General features: G+C 38.5%; 1 protein-coding gene across 12 annotated transcripts in view; it reads right to left on the reverse strand.

Moving 5' to 3' along the window:
- The window catches only part of ZRANB3 (zinc finger RANBP2-type containing 3), a 240,770-nt gene that overhangs the window by 72,276 nt on the left and 143,876 nt on the right, over positions 1-24,618 (reverse strand). For all 12 annotated transcript variants that reach the window (XM_069067832.1, XM_069067826.1, XM_069067830.1 and 9 more), the window contains 2 exons: positions 21,191-21,370; positions 18,749-18,901 (listed from right to left, as the gene is read on the reverse strand). In XM_069067832.1, the coding sequence (XP_068923933.1) occupies positions 18,749-18,901; positions 21,191-21,370 (333 nt within the window). The remainder of the gene's footprint in view (positions 1-18,748; positions 18,902-21,190; positions 21,371-24,618) is intronic.

Consider the following 24,618-nt stretch of genomic DNA (forward strand, 5'->3'; position numbering starts at 1 on the left):
ATTTATTAAAATAACAACAAAGTACATTTTCACTATAGGATTATTACTGTCTTTAAAAAAATGCAAGCATTTTCAGTCAGTCTTAGTAAGCTATCAAATCATTTTTAGAAGAACTTCCTTTCCCATTTAAACAACATCTAATTTAGGAAGTTTCCACTTGAGACACTCTGCTTTACATGCTGGAGGGCAGTTTAGAGTGAAGGGTAGCAATGATTGACAGTAATCAGATACTGATACTTACATCTGCCACCATGGGGATTCTACCTGCAGTCTACTGTGCCATCAGAAAACTGGGGATATTTTGGACCCATATTGTTATGTAAGACATATGTGATAGGAAGTGCAGAAACTAAAAGAATATAGTAAAGAGCCATTGTATACTAAGAAGAGGAAGCAGAGATTAATTAGCAGCAATGTCAATAATTCATGGTATTTTTTGATTAAGAGTTAGAAAGGGTCTCAGAGCCCATCTATTCCAAAGCCATCATTTTAAAGATTAGGGACTGAGGACCAGTGAGTTTAAGTGACTTGCTGAGTCACTTAAATGTGACTCATGCTGAGCCAGATAGTAAATGGCACAGCCACAATCTGAAGTGAGGTCCTCCATACCCAGAGGTCTTTCACTGCATTGCCTGCCTCCATATTCATATGATGATGGACAACAGTGAATAACGTGGCAGAGAGTGAGCCATAAGAGATAATATCCTGTTCAAGAAGTGCTGAGAAGGTACAAGTCATCAGTAACTAGACTTTCATCATAGGTCAGATTTTTGGAACCTGGCCTCTTGGCAATTTTAGACCAAGAGTTCCCTTCTAAGTGGATTTAGCAGTAAGCCTACTGATAGTCAATCTTGCCAATCTTGTGTTGCAATTGACAAGGAGAAAAACGTAGGAAAATATTTCAAGAAATGATCTCACATTCTTAAATGTGAGATCAAAACACTAAAAAGAATCAGTGGTTTTCTATCTATTGGAACAAAATGTCTGGCTTTAGAGAAATTCCCATTAAAAATCAACCATGGGTAGGGTCAGAACATATAAATTTTTTTACCTTAACTGTCTGACACAAACTTATTCTGTGACCATGAGAAAGTCACTTATCTTCTTGGTGTTTTTGGAAATGATCTAAGTATAAATTACAGGCAAGAGCACCGGCCTCAGAGTCGGGATGATCTGGGGATCAAATCTGGGCTCAGATACTTAGCACCACACCCAGAAATAACTGGCCATGTAACCTTGAGCAAGTTACTTAACCCGATTGCCTAAAAAATAAATAAATAAATTACAAGTAAACTGCTGATAAGTAGCAGTGGAGGGATATTCCATACCAGGAGTTCCAGCGTAATGAAGTTATGGGTCTGGACAAAAAAGGAAAATACTGTGTTGACAGAAGGAAGGATAGTATGTGTACTATTACCCTTACTGTTATGAAGAGAAAGATGAAAACATCTCTAATTAATGATCCATCTTCCCAGGTTAGTCCTCAAATTAGAATACTTTCAAAATAGGGCAAATAATGACACTACAGATTAATCTGCATGGGTAGAGGGTATACTTATTTAGCATTTATTCCAAATTGACTTGCTTTTATTCCACAGAGTTTAACATCAGATAGCCAGTATTAAAGGAATTTCTTCATGGCAAATCAAAGAAAAGGCAACCATTCATGAGGTAAGCAGAAGAAATGAAGTCTATTACATCAATTCTGATAGCTAGGGATGACAGAAAACAAACTGTGCCAGCAAGACACAAAGGGACAGTAAATCAGTTTGAGTCCAAGTACATTATCTAAGATTCTTAAAGAAAGAGGCTAATATGAAAAATAATCCTATGGCAACAACTCATGCTGTCAACCAAATGAAAAAATAACAAAGCAACATCAGTCATTTCTAGACATTTATACATAAGGGAAATAAATACAAGTGTTTGCATCTTATTTCCCTACTAGATCAAGAGCACTTTAAACTGAAAACGAAGGGAGAAGGAGAAAACTCCCTACATTTTTTTTTTTTACCAAGTTACATAATAACACTGAGTTGCAGGTATAAGCTATTACTAGAAAGGACAATTCATAGGAGACAGTATTCAAGAAGATAACCAGCAATAAAACCTGTAATCTCAGATTTATACATAGATGTATAAGATATGCGTAACAAACATACTTAATACAAGGATGAAGATGCAGCTGCATAGGGATTACTGATATTTGGTGCTATGGAATTAGTCACTAGAATTTGATTGTGTCAGGGTGAACCTTATACAAATGGAACGAAATAAGGAAAGACAATTATGTATCCACACTTTATATTAAGATGATATATTCCTATGAAGCCATCTAGGATGTTTTTGTCTGAAACAGAAAGGGGAAACTCTTGGAAAAGGATCAAAGGAAAGAAGCAATAAAGTCATTGGGATTACATTGCAGACCACTATGAAGTCCATGAAAAAGATCACAAAGGTGGTATGAAAACATGATGGGGAATTTCCACTAGTCATCATTTTGATCTCTCTCTGTCTCTGTTTCTCTCTGTCTCTCACTCCCTCTGTCCCTCCGTCCTCTCCCAGAAGGCAGTTAGGGGTGTTAGAGTACTGGATATGGAGTTCAAACCCTGCTTCAAGATTAGTTAGATGACCCTGGGCAAGTCACAACCTCTCTGCATCAATTTTCTCAAATATCAGGAATTGGGTTTGATAATCTCTACCTCTATAAATCTATGATCTCTCTCTGTCAAAATCAAGGTAGCAGACAAGTTCTTTAACTTGATTTGAGGTTAAGGGATGCTTCTGTCATAGGGATTAAAATAAGGGACTTAGAAAAGTTGGATTCAAATCCTGTTTCTGATATTTAATAGCTTGTAATCCTAAACAGATCATTTAATTGCTCTTATGTGTAAATTAAGAAGGCTGGATCTGATGACCTCCAAGGAACTTTTACCTCTAACTCTACAATTCTATAATCGTATGTGAGGAAGCAACAAGAACTGCTATTCTGGACCTCATATTTGACCACTGAAGATTCCAAAATAAAAATGATGGTAATATTGTGAGGGAGTGACCACAACACTTTAATTAAGGACAAGTAAAGAGTAATCTGACATGAATCTTAGATTCAAAGAATTCAGAATTCATAAAAGGGATAAATTTATTCCATTTCCATAGCCTAAAAGTCAATAAGGAAGTTGACCCAAGATGGATGGGAAATTCTCAAGAATGAAAAGTATGAAGGCAAAAAAAGATATGACTCAGATGAGGAAGAAAAAAAAAGAGCTACCCAAATAATTTAATATGCATACATAGTGTACTTATATTTTTAAATTAAATTTTATTTTATTTTCAGTTCTGCATTCTTTCTCCCATCCCCCCTTCCCCTGCCCCAATTGAGAAAACAAAACAAAACAAACCCTGTTACAAACATGCAAAAGCATACAATCAAGCAAAACAAATTCTTGGAATGGTCATATCCATATATCCATATTTAATAATTTAAATATATGGCCATAGCCATATACTTCTTTATAGAAGTGAGCATACCTGCAGAATCCCCCACCCCATCCAATCTATACTCTGAGTCTATTGCCTCTCTCTCAGGAGGATGGAGAAATTGGGAAAACCATATATTTTAAAGATATAGACTGAAGATGAAAGTGTAGATAACTGACAATGTATACTTACAACATCAATTGATCAAAAAACGCTTATTAGTAAAAATGTACTAAGCTGCCAAGTACTGAGATAGGTTCTGGGAATACAAAGACAAACAAGGCACTGTCCCTGCCCTCATGAAGCTAATGTTCTACTGAGGAAGTTGACGGGTACACCTGCATAAGCTCCTATAAGACACAAAAAGAACATAAAGTAACCTTGGATGAGAAGGCACTGGCAGCCAAGGGGAACAGGAAAGGCCCTGCCAAGGAAAGTGGCAAGTGAGTTGAGATTTCAAGGAAATCAAGGACATATGAGAGAGATTTGTGAGGACAGAAATGACAATACATGGCAACAGAATGAATATTTATAAAGGGAGTGAGGCATCCCAGATGACACTTGGATGACTGTAAGGATAAAGGGGAAAACATAATAAGTTCTGAGAAGCCCATAGGACATTCAGTTTGAAACGTCCAACAGACGCTTAGTGATATAGGACTGGAATTTAGTAGAGATTAGAGCTGAACATGTAAATTTGTGAATCATCTTTAGAGAGATGATAACTGCACCCTTCGGGGATAATGAGTTCACCAAATGAGAAAAAAAGGGGGAAGAAAGAGAAGAGCCCTCAGGATGGAGCCTTGGGGTACACTCAGTCAAGAGAAGTAACAGGCTGATAAGCCAGCAAGAGAATGAAGACACTCTCAAGTAGAAGAAAAGAAACACTGAAAAACCCAAAGAAAAGAAGACTATCCAAGAGCAAAGAATAGTCAACACGGTCCAAGACTGAAGTGTCTAGAAGGAAGAAGATTGAAAAAGGCCATTAGATTTGATAATTAGGAGATCTTTGGTAACTTAGGAGTGAGTAGGTTCAACTGAGTAAGGTGGTTTCAAGTCAAATTACAGATGATTAAGAAGAGAGTGAAAGAAGAGGAAGTGGAGATGCTGATAAATTATTTTTTTTCAAGGAGTTTGGCCGAGAAATGGAGAAGAGATATAGGATTACAGCTAGCAGGCCATAGGCAATAAGCATTTATTTTGTTTATTTAATAAGCATGAAGTATGTGCCAAGCAGGGATGGTAGTTCCTAGTGAAGAAATTTTTAGGGATGGGGGAAACTTGAGCATACTCATAAGCAGATGAGCAAGAACCCAGAGATAGAGAGAGTTGAAAAATGAGAGAGATAGGAGGATAATAGTGGACACAATCTGATTGTGAGCTGCAGAACCCACAAAATGACACAGAGAAGCTAACCTCCCGCTGAGAACAGCCCGGCAGGAACCGGCCATTGCAACGCTCTGGGAGCCGAGCCCAGCACCACGCCGAGGCTTTAGCCCCAGGGCGGGCCTGACCAGCCACCAGCCAGAGGGACTCCAGATCGGCAGCAGCTGTGGCCCTTTCCAGATTTATCAATACATAGATGCGAAGGACAAGGTGAGAGGCCAGTGCAGTCTGGACTTTGGGACCCAGTAAGTGGGAGTGCATGGCTTTTACCCCTGGGGAGAGAAACCGCTGAGACGCCGGCACAGCCGTGGCGGCTTCAGCTCCTGGCCTGCAGAGTGTAGGGGGACCAAGCACCAGTCTGAGGGGTCATCGCTCTTGCTTTAACCTGCTTGGATCTGGATTGCAGTCTAGGGTGGAGGTCCTGGGGTGTGTGTCCAGCTTGCCAGAGCGTGTGGAGACCTCAGAGAGGGCACCCATCTAATACCTCCGGCAGCTGAGAAAACCCCAGCATTTGGGATGAAAACTCCCCTGTCTGGTGGCAGAGTCCTACTGTGGCAAAAAGCCCAAAAGTCAAATCATTGAGTGGCAAAATGAGCAGGCAAAGGAAACAAAGCAGACAGAAGATTCCAACATTACACTCCTATTTTGGGGATAAGAAGGAGCAAGGCATGGAACAGGAGGAAAACAGTGAAGTCAGAACTCCTGCACCAAAAGCTTCAAAGGAAAATACAAGCTGGTTACAGGCCATAGAGGACCTTAAGAAGCAGATAAGAGAAGTGGAGGAAAAATTGGGAAGAGAAATGAGAACAATGCAAGAAAATTATGAAATGAGAGTCAACAGCCTGACTGAAGAAAATAATACCTTAAAAAACAGACTGACTCAAATGGCAAAGGAGGCTCAGAAAGGCAATGAGGAGAAGAATGCCTTAAAAAGTCGAATTTGCCAGATGGAAAAAGAATCTCAAAAGCTCACTGAGGAGAATCATTGCTTCAGAATTAGATTGGAGCAAATGGAAGCTAATGACTTTATGAGAAATCAAGATGCTATTAAACAGATCCAAACAAATGAAAGAATAGAAGGCAATGTGAAATATCTCATGGGAAAAACCACTGACCTGGAAAATAGATCCAGGAGAGATAATTTAAAAATTATTGGACTGCCTGAGAGCCATGACCAAAGTAAGAGCCTGGAAAGCATTCTCCAGGAAGTTCTCAAAGAAAACTGCCCTGATGTTTTAGAACCAGAGGGCAAAATAGAGGTTGAAAGAATCCACCGATCACCTCCTGAAAAAGATCCCCAAAAGAAAACTCCTAGGAATATTATAGCCAGGTTCCGGAATTCCCAGATTAAGGAGAGAATATTACAAGCAGCCAGGAAGAAACAATTTGAATATTGTGGAAACACAATCAGGATAACCCAGGATCTGGCAGCTTCTACACTGAGGGATCGAAGGGCCTGGAATGTGATATTCCGGAGGTCAAGGGAGCTGGGATTAAAACGAAGAGTCACCTACCCAGCAAAACTGAGTATCATGTTTCAGGGGAAAATATGGTCATTCAGCAGAATACAGGACTTTCAAGCTTTCTTGCTGAAAAAACCAGAATTGAATAGAAAATTTGACATTCAGATACAAGAAGCAAGAGAAGCGTGAGAGGGTAAACAGGGAAAAGAAATCATAAGGAACTTATCAAAGTTGAACTATTTTTTTTTTTTTAAAGCAATCGGGGTTGAGTGGCTTGCTCGGGGTTGCATGGCCAGTTGTTGTTTCTGGGTGTGGTGCTGAGTGTCTGGACCCGGATTTGGTCCGGGTCGTCCCGGCACTGGGGTCGGTGCTCTTGCTCGCTGAGCCACCTGACCAAAGTCGAACTATTAACATTCCTACATGGAAAAACAATAATTGTAACTTATGAAACTTTTCTCAGTAGTTGAAGGGATTAGAAATATATATGTATATATATATATATATCTTTATATAAGGGTATGCGGGCATATGAATACATATGTGAATGTGTGTATATATGTTTACAGGTATACATAGATAGAGGGCACGGGACCAATTTAACAGGAAGGGATGATACTTAAAAGGTGAAATTAAGAGGTGAGAGGAATATAATGAGAGGAGATGGGGAGAGACAGAGTGGGGCAAACTATCTCATACAGAAGAGGCAAGGGAAAATGGTTACAATGGAGGGGAAGAATAGGAAGGCAAAAGGGAATGGGTCAACCTTATTCCTATTGAATCTGGCTTGAGGAGGGAGGGAAATACACACTAAATAGGGGATCTCACCCTCCAGGAGAATAGGGGGGGAGAAGGGGATGTGAGGGGGGATGATGGAAGGGAGGGCAGGCTGGGGGGGAGGGAAGTTGGAAGCACACACTTTTGAAAAGGGACAGGATCAAAGTAGAGAATAGAACAAGTGGGAGGTGGGATAGGAGGGAGGGAAATATAGTCAGTCTTTTACAATACATCTACTACGTTATTGTTTTGCATTAGCCGCACATGTACAACCTATACTGAACTGCTTGTCTCCCCAGTGGGGGTGGGTGGCAGGGGGGGGAAGGAAATGATTCTAGAATTGAAAGTTTTAAAATCAAATATTCAAATATATATGTATATGTGTGTATATATATACACATATACTATTATTAATACCATCTTACATGTTATTAAGAAAAAAAAAGATATACAGGCACTGAGGTATAGAGACCCACTGGAAAAGTTGAAACGGGTATGGGAGAAAATATGGGAGAGAGCAGGTTGGAGGTGGGGATATCCTGTGGGACTGCTGTTTTGGGGGGATGGGTGGGGGAAAAACGGGGAGAAAATTTGTTACTGAAAATCTGGCGGAAATGAATGATGTAAATCAGAAGTTAATAAAGCATTAAAAAAATTAAAAAAAAAAAAAGGAAGGAGGTAACAAAATCAAGAATACACCTACAGGGGTTATCCTGGGGAGGAAAAGTGTCATTTTCTCAAATTGTGGTAAAGAAGTAAACAGGGACAATGGTATCAAGGGGTTGTAAGATAAAGAGGAAAGAAGGCTCTAACAGTGAATAATGGCATTTTCTATTAATCAATCAATCAATTAAAGATGATGTCATTTTCTTAGTGAAATATGAGTCTGGGTCTCCAGCAAAGATAGGGGGATAGGAGATAGGAGAAAGGTAGGAGAAGGGGGATGTATAGGAAGACAGAAAAGAAGGTTTGGAACTGCTTCTGTGGGGAGTTAGACAGGAATAGGCAGGAATAAAAGGCCTGCCTTCTTACAGTGAAGGCCCAGTTGAAGTTGTATTATATAAATTTGTAATATACTAAGTCATCTACATTCAGTAATACTTGAATAGAAACAGGAGGTAGAAAATGGGGCAGAAAAAATGGAGGTAGAAAAGAGAACTGGTGTTTGATATGAGAATAACAGAAATATTCTAGAGAATATAAATTCTCTAGATAGTCTAAAGAACAGGACAGAGTGCTGGTGAGTAGGTTAATTATAGGGTTGAGATTTTGGAATAAAGTAAGTGAAATCAGAGCAGGTGTAACAACCTGAGAAAGTACTGAAGGCAGATGAATTGGAGGCCTTGACAAGACCTTGAAAATTAGGAGATCTTTGGTAACTTAGATACAGGGAGAGAGATTCATATGAGATTAATTTGGTTTGGGGAGTGCTGCCCATGGGCAGGCAGTTTGACATCAGTGGTGTAATGGATAGAGCATGTGTAAGGGTTATGGGATTTAAAGATCTTCCATGCCCCATTGGACGTGCTGATGTAGCAGGAAGGGGCGGAGCAAGAGAAAGCGAAAGCCAGAGAAAGTGAAAGCCATCAAAGTAGTTATGACATTGGCACAGGTAGATAAAGTAGAAAGCACCCACATTTTCAAGCCTTTAAAATAGAACAGGCTACCTCAGGCAAAGGTCCTCCTCTCCCCATGCACAGCAACCACCCAGCGTCCTGGAAGCGGGCTCCCAGCAGCTCCGGCCCCTGGCAGTCCTCAGCAGGAGTCCTTAGCAGAAAGTCCTTAGCAGTCCTAACTCAAAAAGGGCTTCGCGCTGCCGCCGCCGTCGCCCCCGCCGCCAGCCACAGCAGGAACACTAGCTTGGCTTTCGCTTTCTCTAGCAGGAACCACCCCCGCAGGTATTTCTGAATCTGAATCTTTGTATCCAAGTTTGCCCCACCTTCAGGGGGAATAGGAGATAGGCCAAGCCCCAGCCCAGATAAAAGAAATACGCAGAAGAGATTGCAGACCCCATATTGGTTTAACAATATATTGGAAGAATGGATCAACTACTGTGACTAGGGCACTGATTGATACTGGGGCTGAGGCCACACTTATCTATGGAAACCCTGATAAGTTTAAACATGGAACTCCTATTACCATCACAGGTCTAGGAGGCACTGAAATATCAGCCAGACAGGTTAAAATAACAATGAAAATTGGCCAGTTACCTAAGAAGGAATATACTGTGGTTGTTGTACCCATTCCTGAATACATCATTGGAATAGATGTATTGAGAGGCATGACCCTGAATTTACCTGAAGGGAGATACCAATTTGCTGTGAGGAAGACAGGAATTAATACAGTTTTAGTAGGAAAACTAAAAATGGACCCAATCACTTTACCTGAACCTTCTGAAGTAATTACTTTAAAACAGTATCGTGTGCCAGGTGGGCAAGATGAAATTACCACTACTATAAAGGAATATGTTGAAGCAGGAGTGTTAGTCCCTACAACCACAAGATGGAATAATCCTGTCTGGCCAGTAAGAAAATCAGATGGGACATGGAGAATGACTGTGGATTATAGACAGTTGAATAAGGTGACTCCTTCTTTGTATGCTGCTGTTCCAGATACCATCACCTTAATAGAAAGGATCCAGAAATATGATGGGACTTGGTATGCAGTTATTGACTTGGCAAATGCCTTCTTCACCATCCCAATAGACCCTAAACAATGGGACCCCTTAGGACAGGGACAGCTCTACATCCGATTTCAGCAGCAAGTAGCCATAGAAGAAGAGATCTTCACCCCTTACCACAAGATTTTGGGGACCCATTTGTTCGGGGTGGGGGGAATGATGGCCCCACCCTAAAATATGGTTTTCTGTGTTTATTGTGTGCTATTCTTGTTACATTGTTGTGAAATTTTGTTGACACCAGTTATTCCTACTGTATTTTTGCCAAGTAAGGGACATGAAAGATCTTGGGGCCGAATGGAAGGGTTATGGGATTTAAAGATCTTCCATGCCCCATTGGACGTGCTGACGTAGCAGGAAGGGACGGAGCAAGAGAAAGCGAAAGCCAGAGAAAGCGAAAGCCAAGCTAGCGTTCCTGCTGTGGCTGTGGGCGGTGGCGACAGCAGCGGCAGCAGCAGCAGCAGAGGCAGCGGCAGTGTGAAGCCCTTTTTGAGTTAGGACTGCTAGGGACTTTCTGCTAAGGACTCCTGCTGAGGACTGCCAGGGGCCGGAGCTGCTGGGAGCCCGCTTCCAGGACGCTGGGTGGTTGCTGTGCGTGGGGAGAGGAGGACCTTTGCTTGAGGTAGCCTGTTCTGTTTTAAAGGCTTGAAAATGTGGGTGCTTTCTACTTTATCTACCTGTGCCAATGTCATAACTACTCTGATGGCTTTCACTTTCTGGTTTTGGGACTCAGTCTTTTGGTATCTTAATAAATTTTCCAGCTTATATGAGAAGCATGACGTATTTTGTGATGGATAATTATATCAGCATATCTGTAATCTCCATAGGCATTGTGAATATGGCATTGCTGATACAGCATGGCACCTGAAATTACAAACACATGGGTTTTTATTCCTACCTCAGATACTAGTTTTGTAACCTTGGTAAATCTCTTAAATCTCTGATCCTCAGTTTCCTTCATTATAAAATGGGGATTAACTACCTCACAGGGTGTTGTTAGGATCAAAATGTAATTTGCATATAAAAGCACTAGGCAAACCTTCAACTGCTATATGATGATAGCTAGTATTAGTAGCATTATTAATCTTGGATAGGATATCACCCGTGGTAGTTTTGTAGGTCAATTTTGCTTTGTTGTTTTTCTTCATTACAAGGAAAAGTTCAATAGGGGCAGTGGGTTTAACAAGAAATTACTTTAATGTAAAAAATGAAAGGTGTCCAAACAACTTATGGTGGGATTTTGGAGGCCTTGCTTTGCTTAGCCATTTTACCAAGTTTCCAAGTTCAAGTAAATGGAGTGGGTCTAAGAGAAAGTGTATCATGTGAAAAATGAAACACATCAATAAAACAATGAAAAAAGAAAAAGTTAAAAGACCAGCTTTCCCATTTCTTACTGAACTGTAAATAACAAAAGTACATAATTGCATATGTAATCATTTGCTATCACATTTTGTTTTGTTTAACTATTTTGGCTTTTGATTGGCTTATCCTGTTAAAATTTATCAATTAAAAAAACAAATATGAAAAACAGCTAAAGAAACAAATGATCAGCAGAGGATATTTGATTACTGAAAGATGGATTCAATTTAAATGCAGTTATTTTTATAGCATTTCTGGTTTTAAAATTTTTTGCTATATAGTTCTATATATATATTCTATATAATTACATATTATCTATTCATTTTGGTGACACCTAAAATAAGCACAACTAATAATAATCTCACCCTAGCAGACTGATGATTAATATAATGTAAAGAAAGGATCTAGAATTACTAATGAAGATACTACACTTAAGTAGCCCTATAAATCAAAATTAGAGATGGAGTGTGTCAGTAATATCCAGTAGATTGGAGAAAGACAGCTTTATCCACTTCACCTAATTTTCCAGAATTAAAAGTCCTGCAGCAGAAATATACCTAAAATGAAAGTGTAGTTTACACTTATATTTATGCTTAAAACCTCTAATAGTTTGAGCAGACTTCTCAATTTCTATAGCTCAAAACTTCAGTATTTGCTCACCTACTGTGTCTTTTTTTCTTCCAGTCCCAGAGGATACACTGGCCTTTTTCCTTGCTAAAGCCTCTCCTTGTATCCTTCCTTGGACCAGCCCTCCTCTCTCCTCTATCAGTAGTTAGTACTACTACTGACTACTCCCATTCCTAGCTTTCCCCCATAAGCCCCTGACCTAATCTTTACCCACATCTACTATCTCATTACCTACTCTCTATAAAAATGCTCGGTTGTCTCTTATCCTTTTAAAAAAAATCCTTCCCTAGCCACTACCAATCCCCTCCTTCCCTTCACTACTAAACTTCTAGAAACAGTCTCCTATACTTGCTCGATTCCTCCTGAAATTCTTTTTCCCAATATGGGGCTCTAATCTAACTGTTTTCTACAAGGTCTCTAAGGACCTGTAGGCTTTCCTCAGTCTTCAACTTCCCTTAATTGACATTTCTGCAGCAACTGACACTGCTGACCTCTCCCCCCCCAACCCTATTTGGCTTATAAGATGCTGCTTCCTCCTAGTTTTACTGCTGACTACCAGTCTCCCCCTTCTTAGTCTCCTTTGTTAGCACAGTCTCCCTTAGCTTATTACTGAGGGTGTCCCTCCACTCTGTCCTAGGTTCTCTATTCTTGACTTTCTTTTTTCTTGACTTGGCTACCTCCTTCACTCCAGTGTCTTCAATTCCAAAGAAATGGCTCTCAAATCTACACATCCATTCCCCATCACCACCCTAAGCCTCAGATTTCTAAGGGTTACCTAGATGTCTCATTATCATTTTGAAATCAGTATATCTATCTCCTCCTCTCCACCTACGTGGCAACCATGATGGCTCAGTCCCTCATAAATTCCAGCCTGGGCTACTGTCATAGCTTCCAAACTGAACAATCCTCTTTCACTCTTTACCCTCTCCAATACTCATTCACATGACAGTCAAAATAGTCTTTCTAAAAAATATTTTTTTTTCTCTCTTTCTACTTTTCTCTCACAATTCTTACACTTAAAAACCATCAGTGTCTCCTCATCACCTAGAAGACAAAACGCAAATTCATTAGCCTAGGAATTAAGGCCTTTTACACTCTAGTTCCAACCTACATTTTCAAGGGTTGGTTTTTCATTTGTTCATCTTTTTAAACACAACTTCCCAAGCAAGACTGTTCTAGCCATCCCAGCCATTCCAGTCCTCTTTCTGCACATCCACATGCCTCCACCTACTTATGCAGGTAGTTCCTAATGCTTACAGTACACTTCCCCCTAATTCTTTTCTTCCTTCAAGGCCTACTTCAGACACCCACTACATCATGAAATCTTTTCTGAGTGGCCCACCTGAAAGCTAGTTTACACTCCTCAAATTTCTTATAACATTTAAAAATATCTTTACTTTGCTCTTACCTTATTCCACCACGTATAATATATACCTGCATTACTATATGTACCTCTGACTGTAAACTTCTTAAGAAGAAACTGTAGTTTTTTTGTATGTTTGTACATACCCAGTACCAAGTACAATCCTTAGAACATGGTAGGTATCTACTAAATGGTCAATTGATTCTGTATTTTAAAATATTAACTTTATTTTCTGATCCATTTAGCACATGAGGAATAGAGAATATGGAAGGGAAGGAAGCAATGTAGGTTAATCAAATAAACCTTATATGCCAATATGTTTTGGTAGTTAATGGCAAAATTAAGCTAAAATGCGTTATCTTTAAGCTGTATTCTTTGTAACTAGAAATAACTTTATAGTATGCCAAATGGTATGAATATAAGACTCCAGCTAATTGAGTACTGTTATTTTCTTAGAAATTATTATTTTAAATGACTTTTTAAACTGTCAAAAAATCAAATGAAGATTATTTTAAAATTTCAAGTGTTATCTAACTGTGGCAAAATATTAATTTTCAGCATGAGTTTTTTTTTTTTTTGCAACAAAGAAATATGGTTAAGAGAATGTGTCCATGTGGCAGACTGAACATGAGAAAGCTGCATTTTTCTCCCTTCATTTATATAGTTGGCAACTAAGTTATTGCTTTGCTTTTCATTTATTCAATATTGCTTTTTGTTTAAAATGCTAGGAATAAAAACTGTTAAATGCTTAAGATGTTGCATTTTTTTCTGAAAGGTTCAGGGACCTAATCTTTTTGCTCTATTTTATACTATATTTATTACTATAGTAAACTATTGTTCTTCTGAGATGATTCTCTTGGCAATGGTGAAGATAAACATAAGGTATTAAAACTGGAGGAGAGCAAAAGGAAATCTAGTAAAACCAATAAAAGCAAGACAAGCATTTGACAGATTACTATGGTTGTGGCTGAACAAAAAATACACAAACAAAAGGGACTGGTCTCATATATGACAGACTCCTTTCAAATGACAATGCTGATGAAAAGCCATTAATATCCTGATACATCAATACTATGTTTCTAATTGAAAGAACTTCAGTTACTAAAAAACTATAATCCTCATATTAGTCACATGAAAATTGGAATATTTAATAGTTCATGTTTATTTAGTTTTTTAATATCTAACAAGCCCTTTCCTTCTTGCAGCTAAAAAAATCTTTTAAAAACATATTCAAAAATGTCCAAAAGAAGAATATCTTCAATTATTTAATTCATGAAAATAGTTGTGATTTCCCCTCAAAAGTAGATAATTGAATCTATTTTTCAGTTGTATCCAAATGTTTGGTGTTATGCAAACAAATCTTTGACAGTCTGTTGCATTTACACGAATAGTCAATTTTTCCACAATGGAAAGCTAATTTTCTTTGAGAGTAAAAATAAGATTTATTTTCTATTATATTTAAATGATTTTAAAATGATTAAAATATTAAATATGATTTAATTTCTATTATATTTAAAGATGACTCTGTAGACAATAAATACTAATATTCTGCATTCTTTTCCACCATGATCTGAATTCTCATAATCAGTATTCAGTACAAAAAGTAAGATTACCTCATACAATTATCAATTTTTCAACTAGATTATTTCAAAAGCCTTAACAATTTGGAAATTTTACTGGGGCCCTACTATATGCAGCAATGGGTGTTTTGGATTTTATTTATGAATTCATATTGACTCATATAGATAGGCTGAATGACTTAAATCAATCTGAATCTTGATAGATGAACTGATCAATTTCTAATCACATGACCAACAAGATGGAGGACTAGACATTTTCTCTTACATCCATGAGCTCCTAAAGCTCTCCAAAACAGAAATTATGTGCAAAAGATAAATCAATTTCAGCTGTCTCCACAGTCTAGGGCACCAGTAACCCGAAAAGACTTAAAAAATGAAATGAAAAAACTCCATGAACGACTCCCTGCTTTGAGCTAATTCAGCACCCCCTACCCCAACATTTGCTGAGCTACTTGCAGCAGGGTTGTACCAGGTGATCCACTTTATGGCCTCGCAACAAAACCCAACCTCACACTCCAATCCCTACAGAAAGAGAGAGCTTCTTCCAGTTTCTTGGATATCTGGGTTCCAGGCTCCAGAAGTTTGCTGGGGGCCTCAGTTGCCAGCACCACTGCAGAATTCTATCTGACAAAAGATCTCTGCATAACACTGGAGAAAGAGAAGGAATGGGGCAGTAAATGTCTCCACTCCACCCCACAACCCAACTCCTAACCCCTTCTTCCCAAAGCCAGAGATCCAAAATACAAAAAAAAAAAAAAATACCAGCTGTAGTAGCACCACTATGGAAGTGCTCTACTGCTGGGGCAGAGAACTGAGGAATAGGGGGAATGGGAAAGAACACAGTGTGTGTGGCAGGAGTGGGAGTAAGTAGGGAGGCATACAGAACTCCTCTAAGCCGAAGGGGAAAGGTTCAGGATTCAGTTGATGCCAGTTCTTTCTTCCCCAAAATGAACTGGAGCATAGCCCAATGTGGGAAGAGACTGAGATGTTTTGAGATCAATCTTCTATGGAAACCACTACAAGAGTGGATGGAGTTAGAAAATGAATAATAGAGGAATATAAAGTAAAAAGGACTGAAATTACCAAGATTTCAGGAGGAAGGAAACTCAGACTTGAACATAAGCACATAAATCAAAAAGGAAAACATTAACAGCAGAAATATATATGGCCTCCAGATCTAGTAAAGAAGTTTATGAACAAATACTACAGAAAAAGAAAAATGGCTCAACACTGGAGAACCCTGTGAAGTTTAAGGAGAACACAGAACTACAACAAGCTGTTTAAGAATGAATTAAAGGAGAAATAAGAATGATGAAAGCAGAATTAATGGCCTATACAGTAGAAATAATTGGTAAAATAGAAAAACTTGGATCTGTCTTGCCATGTTTCAACAAAGAAACAAAGGAGAGGGCAACTGATTAGGAATGCAAAAACAAAGAAGTGAAGGACAATCTTGAAAAAGAAAAGCAATGAGCAATAAAGAAAATATGGTTTCAATTCAAACAAAATATAATGATTTTACAATGTACAGAGACAGCCTAAAGATTCTAGATCTCCTAGAATAAAAGTAAAAAAAAAAACTGAACAATATGATTCAAGAAATAATACAAGAAAAGTGTAAGACAACTTCAGAATACAGAAAAGGAAATGTCATTAAAAAATGCATAAGTTGACTCCAGAAAAAAATAACCATAGCTGAAAACTCTGAAATACATAGTGGTTAAATTTAACAATTAAATTTAGAAATACCTGTTTGGCAGCTGTGTAGAGGAATGAAAGGAGAAAGACTAGAAAATAGGTGACTAATAAGGATGCCACTGTAATAGTCTAGGTGAGAAGTGCTGAGTGCCTATACTAAGCTGAGTAGAGAAAAGAGAGGGAAGACAGAGATAATTGTTAAAGTAGAATCAAAAAGCCTTAGCAAGGGGAGAGGCTAGGTGGCACAGTAAATAGAGTACTGGCCCTGGAGTCAGGAGAACCTGAGTTCAAATCTGACCTCACACACTTAACACTTACTAGCCATGTGACCTTGGGCAAGTTACTTAACCCCCATCGCCCCTCCAAAAAAAGTCAAAAGAAAAAAAAGCCTTGGCAACTGATCAAATGAGAAAATATTTGTAAGGTACTTAGCACAGAGCAGGAACTTAATAAATGCTTCTTCCCTTTTTCCTCGCCTTTCTCCCCCAACTGGATATGAGAGGTGACAGAACAAGATACAAGAATGACAATAATATCCAAGTACATGAAAAATTTTTTACAGGACTATGGTGTTCATCACGGGGGGTGGGGTTGTGAGATGGGGGAGACCGACAAGGTGCTACTTCAGAAATTTATAAAAAATACTGAGTTCCCATAGAACTGGGAAAAATCAACTAGGACTTTTAAAATTCCATAATACCAAACAAAATGTTGTGATTCTTTTAATTACTTAAACTGAAATGGTAGTTTTTTGGCATTATACAGGCACAGTCTTAATATTTAGAGTTAACTTTGGATTATTTTATATTAGAATCCACCATCCCTGATGATTCAAACACCAGTTTTCTGAACATGCAACTGATGATCCCCTGTTTACAACTTCCATTTTTGCCCAAACAGCTGCACTACTTCCTCATCCTACCGTGTTTCCCCGATAATAAGACCTATCCCGAAAATAAGCCCTCCCCTGACTGTGTAAGATTCCTCTAAAATAAGCCCTATTGAGATTGCTACTGTAGTGAAGGTGATCCCCTGCACTACACGCTACATTACGGTACCCTCTGTAAGCACTGTCCCCCGCCCCCCGTGAAACGCACGCCGCGCTCCGAGCTGCATCCAATCAGAGCTGCAGCAGTGAGCGCGTCATCCTGTTCTTCCCCAGTGATTTGCTTATTGAATAAAGGTACATTTTTTTGTTCACATTTACCTGTTTATTAAAATTGCTGTCAATGTTCATTAAAATAAGCCCTCCCCTGAAAATAAGCCCTCTGGTGTTTTTCTGTCCAAAAAAATTAATAAGACAGTGTCTTATTATTGGGGAAACACGGTACTATGTCTTGATTTTCTATGATGATTTCCTTACAATTTACTTGGTAGAATGACCATGTGGAATTCAGAGCTATTTCCTAGACTAACATATTTCTAAGCCTAGGATAATCGCATTTAATATATTTCTTGCTAAATAAAATCTGGAAACAAGAGTCACATTTCACACAGTTTTAGGTGACCTAAACTTGAAACATATTATCAGAATTGAGAATGACAATTTAGGGTGAGAATGCCAACTAAGGTGGTGTGAGGAGGGAAGCCTAGGGTACCAAATATTCCTAAAATAAAGGAGGACTGGAAAAATTTTGGAGAAAACTTAAGGAAATTAAAACCATTTTCATAATGAAAAATTAATACATGTAGAAATTTTTTATTTAAATATAATTTTATTTTTACTATATTAGAGGGAAAGTGGCTGTTAGCTTTAAAATTTTATCACAAAACCTTTACTGCTGCCAATAGAACACAGGATTTCATGGAACAAAGTTAGGGGAAAATGATCTAAGTAAATATCAGTGGTATTTGAGAGTTGTCTTTCTTGGCAAATCATTGAGCTCTTTTTATACCAACAGGAATCTTTGGTATTATTTGCTCCTTCTTATCAATATTTTTCTTGTCAATATTTCAAGCCTCTTTATCAATTAGGTGGCACAGTGGATGCAGTGCCAGGTCTGGAGTCAGGAAGACTCCTCTTCTTGAGATCAAATCTGGCCTCAGATACTTATTAGCAGTGTGACCCTTGGCAAGTCACTTAGACCTGTTAGCCTCAGTTTCCTCATCAGTAAAATGAACTGAAGAAGGAAATGAAAAACCACTCCAGTATCTTTGCCAAGAAAACCTCAAGTAGGGTCACAAAGAGTTGGACATGACTGAAAAATGACTAAACTTCTTCATTAACACAGATAATGGAAAATGCGGTCTCATTTTGAAAACTATTACAAAATGGCTGTAATTTCAATACAGATGGGAGGAAAGTGTTTTGTTTTTTTTTTAAAGCTTAAAATAACCTTACCTGGGTGAACAGAACTTCATTTTTGATTTCTTCAAAATTTTTGTTTGGAGTCCAAGCTTCGGCAAATTTCAGGAAATCCCACTTTTCTCTGTCACCTTCTTCTGCCTCTAGTTTCTCTTTCCTACCATTCAATGTACTACCAGTAACAATAGCCTGAACGATTGAGAAACAGGTGAGTTTTTCAATTTTACATCTAATTTTTAGCTGTGAATGTTAATGAAACCTTAATTTTATCTCACACTTAAATCAGACACTGTAGATTTCTTTGTGCTTTAATGTCAATAACATGATGTGTAATATTTTTCAAAATAATTAAAATACCTACTCAATGATACCTATATTTGATAAAAGTTCTCAGAGAACAATACCAAGATTTCTTTAAAAGTTTTTTTTTTTAATTTCTTAAGAATAGAAAAATTCTCATATTTTGTTTGGAGTCTTCAGGTCTTTTTGAGTGTCTGTACCCTTACCTTCAACAACCTATCACTTCATCAGTACACTCTTTCCAGAATGCAGTTCGGAACACCTCTAGATCTCAGTAGGCCTTCTTGAATTATGTCCAAAACCCTCCATCACGTAGCAGCCTGCATCTAGAGATGAGCTTCTTCCCATTTAATTAGGCTGCGCTATGGACAATAAGTATGTACAGACTTATACTTAAAGCCTTTCTAGCCTAGGAAGACCTATTAGCTCTAAGATAAGATGACAAGATAATGAGGAAACTAAGATAAACATCAGAAGGATTCTAATGGATGAGTTATATATTTGAAAAACTGCCATAACTAATTTCTTTAAGGTTACCAGAAAACTCTACTACATTAAATCCAGGACCTTTTTGTCCACAGGTATTCTATTTCACCTCTGTGCAGCTTTTCACACTGTTGACCAAGCTTTCTCCTTCCGGATACTTTCTTTTCCTTTGGCTTATGCTGCACTCTTTTGGATACGTCAAATAAAGAATCGATTACATTTCCCCTAAAACCCATTCCTCTTTCAAACTTTCCTATTTCTATTGAGGCTAAAATTTTTAGTCACCCAGGGCTCTTCTCTCTTCTTTAACCCCCCAAACCAATCAGTTGCCAAGTCTTATTAGTCTTACCTACCTGACCTCTGCCTAACCTGTTCCCTTTTCTCTACTTCTAAAGCTCCTATCTTTGTTCAAGCTTTCATATTCTCTCACTTAGACCACTTCAAGAGCTTCCTAATTCATTTACATACCTATGCTTCTCTCCTTTCAATCCATCCTCCATAATTCCCAAATTGTTACTCCGAAAACAGATTTGATTACATCATCCCCTCACAAAAAATTTCTAGACCTCTACAGTTATTGCTATTTTCTTCTTTAAATTATCATGTATATACTTATCTTTACATTTTCTCTCTACCCTGGATATATCTAATTTGTACATAGTTATCCATATGTTGTCTCCTCATTAGAATGTGAGCTTTTTGAGAACAGGGACCATATTTTTGCCTTTCTTTGCCCAGGAAAGGAAAGGAGTAAGTATTTATGGAGTACCTACTATATGCCAGGCACTGTGCTAAGCACTTTACAATATCATCTCATTTGATCCTCACAACAACCCTGGAAAAGGTAGATGCTATCACTACCTTCCAGCCAGTGAGGGTCTGAGGACAGATCTGAATTCAAGTCTTTCCAAGTCCAAGTCCAGTGCTCTATCTACTCTGCATTACCTAGCTGTCTGGCCCAGTGCCTAGCACACACTAAGAGCTTAATAAATGATTGCTGACTGACACCCCTCTATACTAATATCAAAGACCTCTGACTTTATTGATTTAGGAACTCCCTCCACAAATGCAAAATTTCCTGAAGCTCAGAAAAGTTTGTTGGCTTGTCCCTAGTCATCCAGCAAGTGTAGGAGCTATGCCACGAACTTTGGTATTCCTGACTCCAAATCTGGAATCATATCCACTAGGCTGCTGACTTCTAACATTCAGATATTAAGGGAATAACAAGTGTGTACTGGATTAGACTGGAATGGATTAGGGGAAGAAGAATTAGACTAGCTAAATTGGGATGATTCCCTTCCCCCAATTCAAGAACAAGGCATGAGGATGCTGGTGCACATGCTGATCTTCGTCCCAAATGAGAAGCAGAGCCAAAAAAAACCAAGAACCTTCCCAAAGGAAAGCACATTAAGGGAGGACCATAACCCCTTAGAAGCCTCTACTGTGGTGTTAAAAGAATCTCAATGGAGAGCAGGTGTAGACAAACCTTCATGCCATGGTTTCACTACAGGTCTGCTAATTCAGTAATTCAGAGTATCCCTTCAGAGATCATTTCCTAATGACATACCCTAGCCATAATCATCTTGCTTTGCTTAATTCTATTCTGGAGGTCAACCATTAAAATAGAAAAAGCCTCATATTCATGAAGGATACTATTTGTAACAAGTTAAGTTAGTAACTTAGCTGGTTTACCTTGCGGTTCAACATCCCCCACATCAAAGTGTCCAGTGTTCCATTAGCAGTGAGATAGTGGATATTTACAGAACTGCATTGTCCAATTCGGTGAGCACGGTCTTCTGCTTGCTTTATGTGTCCTGGATCCCAATATAACTCAGCAAATATGACATGAGTTGCTGAAGTGAAAGTTAAACCCTAAGCAATATAAGCAAAAGAAATGGTGATTAATTATGGCTAAGACACAAGCATATTATATAGGAATGGCAAAAAATATCTGGAAGGAAATCATTATTAGTCAGTACCCCCTCAAAAAAATAACATAAATTTTCAAATGATATTTTTTGAATGAGAGGTTTATAAATTAAAATTCTGACTTTCATTTTAAGCATCATATGGAATATATAAGATAAATTTAAAAATCACACAGAACATACAATATCAATTACAAGGTTTCAGAGACTTCATGAAATCTTATAGGTACTTTACTAAGAATCCCTTCCTGCTTGAATACCTCCAGTGAGGAGTAACTCATTACCTTCCAAGGCAGTTGATTCTACTTTGAGATAACTTCTCTATACTCTCCACACCCAAAGCTCCTAATTCTGTCCTCTGGGGATAAGACCAGTCAATCAAATCCCATTTCCACAAAAAAGCCCTTAAAATTCCTTCAAGATAGTTTGCATGACACATCTACCTCCTGGTACCCCCAAGTCTTCTCTTCTCCTCACATCCCTGCGTTCTTTAACCAATCCTTATTTGACATGATATCAAAGCCCTGTACTACCCAGGTTATCTTTCTTTTGATATTTTCCAATTCAGCAATACCCTTCGTAAAATAATGGAATTCTGAATGGAGCAAGATATAGCTCTGGACTGCCAATGCTAGAGTTATAGAGGGCTGTGATTCAAAGAATCTGATGCACAAACCCTGTCTTAACATAGCCTGGCATCATATATTAGCTTCTCTGGCTGCTATATCACACTGGCTATATATAACATGGGTTAACCCATGCTGAGTTTCGAGTCCACAAAAACTCAACAGATTTATCTAGCTGGGTCTCTTTTGTACATATAAAACTGGATTTTATTTTATAACCCAAGTATGGGATTTTGCATTTAACTTCACTAAACTTCAATTTGTTAGAATTGGCTCAAAGTTCCAGCCCACCTAGATCTGTTCAGCTTCTGATTCCCATAATACATCACAAGAGCAAACCCTCTCAACTTGTCTGCAAATTTATTTGGCCTGTCAAAATATATAACTGGGTAAACAGAAAAATGATTAGAACATAAAAAGTAAATTGTACACAATTATCTAATAAAATAGGCTAAATTTTCTTATCGAGATAATGGCACTATACACAAATCTATAAATCATGTGTGTGTGTGTGTGTGTGTGTGTGTGTGTGTGTGTGTACGCGCGTGCACGCGCACATGTGCAGGTATAAAAATAACAGATCTATTTCTTTATCTAGCTACTTATCCATTCCAGACCTTTGATTTCAATGGTAAGGGAAGCTCATGGTGAGAAATTGCCTATAATAATGACGACTGACAGCTTTTCTGCAATGTTTAATCTTAGAGAGTTACTTGAAGCACTGAGAAGTTAAATGTGCCCAGTAGGGATCAGAAGGGAGTACTGAACCTAGGTTTTCCTATGTTTGAAGGCAGTTCTCTGGATCTGCTCTATCATGCTGTCTGTCATCTAGATATTTCCTTTTTATGAGTGTAAAGGGGCCTTGTTTCATACCAGATTACCTATGGTGTAGGCATCTATGTGAGAGATGCCATTCTGACTTAGCCTATCCTGTGGCTGGGGGTAGCCTCTTTTCTGTTTGTTGCATGGCTAGAATAGTCTTTGTCTTTAAATCTACCCAACTGAGGCACAATTAGTTTTCTTGCAAGTGGTGTCCAAGGGTAAGGGTCTCATTCAGGTACCGTAGGGATGTCAAGCAATGACATGGGGGGAAGGGCCTCCTTCTCCCCCTCCTAGACAAGATGGCCCTGAGAAATGAGCTTGGGGTTTGGGTCTCTTTTGTTTGTCCTTTTCAGTTCTAAGTAAGCACACAGTTCCCAAACCCTGGAGATTGAGCTATAAGAAGAAGGCTGGAGTCTGAGGATGCCAGGTCAGATGTTACAACCAGCCTAGCAGTAAAGCCCTAAGAAACCAGGGTCCCAGAAGGCAAGCCCACAGGGGCTTTGGACGATAGTTTTGGTTATTCAGGAACTGAGCTAAGCTGTGAACCAAATCTTTCTGCCACCCCCTGGGGCAGGATGAGGAGTAGAGAAGGGATTATAGTAAAGCTACTGGCCGGCCTAGACTACTTAGAAAGTCAGATTTAGGTGGACAAGACAGTAGTTATGATGAGAATACAGTGGGAGAATAACATATTAAGTGGGGGAGGAATAGGAAAGTTATGGAACATAATCTCACATAATCAGAGTACTCAAGAAGTAGTCTGTACAAACAAAGAGGAAGAGTGGGGAAAGTGGCTAGCAAATGAACCTTATCTGAACCTGAATTGGTCAAAAGAGGGAAGAATTCACACAGAGACACACAGATGGGTAAAAAAATATATTTCAAGCAACAGGGAATTGGAAGAGAAAGTAGATAAGGGAGAAGTAAAGGGATGGTAGACTAAGAGGAAATTAGTCCTAAGCAAAATAAACTTTTAACTGAACATACACAAAAATATTTAAAGCTCTTCTGGAGGTCACCAAGAATTGGAATCTAAAAGGGTGCCCATCAGCTAGGGAATGGTTAAACAAATCATGACATGTAAATGTTATACATTGTATTGTAAGAAATGATGAAGCAACCAAGATTAGGAGACAAGCAGAAAACTGGGAAAGAATTTTTACAACCAGTGTCTCTGATAAGGGCCTCATTTATAAAATATATAGAGAACTGAGTCAAATTTATAAGAATACAAGTCACTCCCCAATTGATAATTGGTCAAATGATATGAATGGAAAGTTTTCAGAGGAAGAAGTTAAAGCTATCTATAGCCATATTAAAAAAAATGTCCTATATCACTACTGATTGGAGAAATGCAAGTCAAAACAACTCTGAGGTATCACATCACACCTTATCAGATTGGCTAGCATGACAAAACAGGGAAATAAATTCTGGAGAAGATGTGGGAAAATTGGAACACTAATGCATTGTTGGTGGAGTTGTGAACTGATCCAACCATTTTGGAGAGCAATTTAGAACTAAGTCCGAAGGGTAATAAAAACCTGCCTACCCTTTGATCTACCGTGTTTTCTTGATAAGACCTATCCCGAAAATAAGCCCTCCCCTTACTGTGTAAGATTCCTCTAAAATAAGCCCTCCCCCGGAAATAAGCCCTATTGAGACTGCTACTGTAGTGAAGGTGATCCCCTGTGCTACACGCTACATTACGGTACCTTCTGTATGCACCGTCCCCCCCCCCCCCCCC

Source organism: Petaurus breviceps, unplaced genomic scaffold, assembly GCF_028583685.1.
Source record: "Petaurus breviceps papuanus isolate PSGF00001 unplaced genomic scaffold, PetGlider_PUasm1.0 90752, whole genome shotgun sequence".
NCBI classification, from domain to species: Eukaryota; Metazoa; Chordata; class Mammalia; order Diprotodontia; family Petauridae; genus Petaurus; species Petaurus breviceps.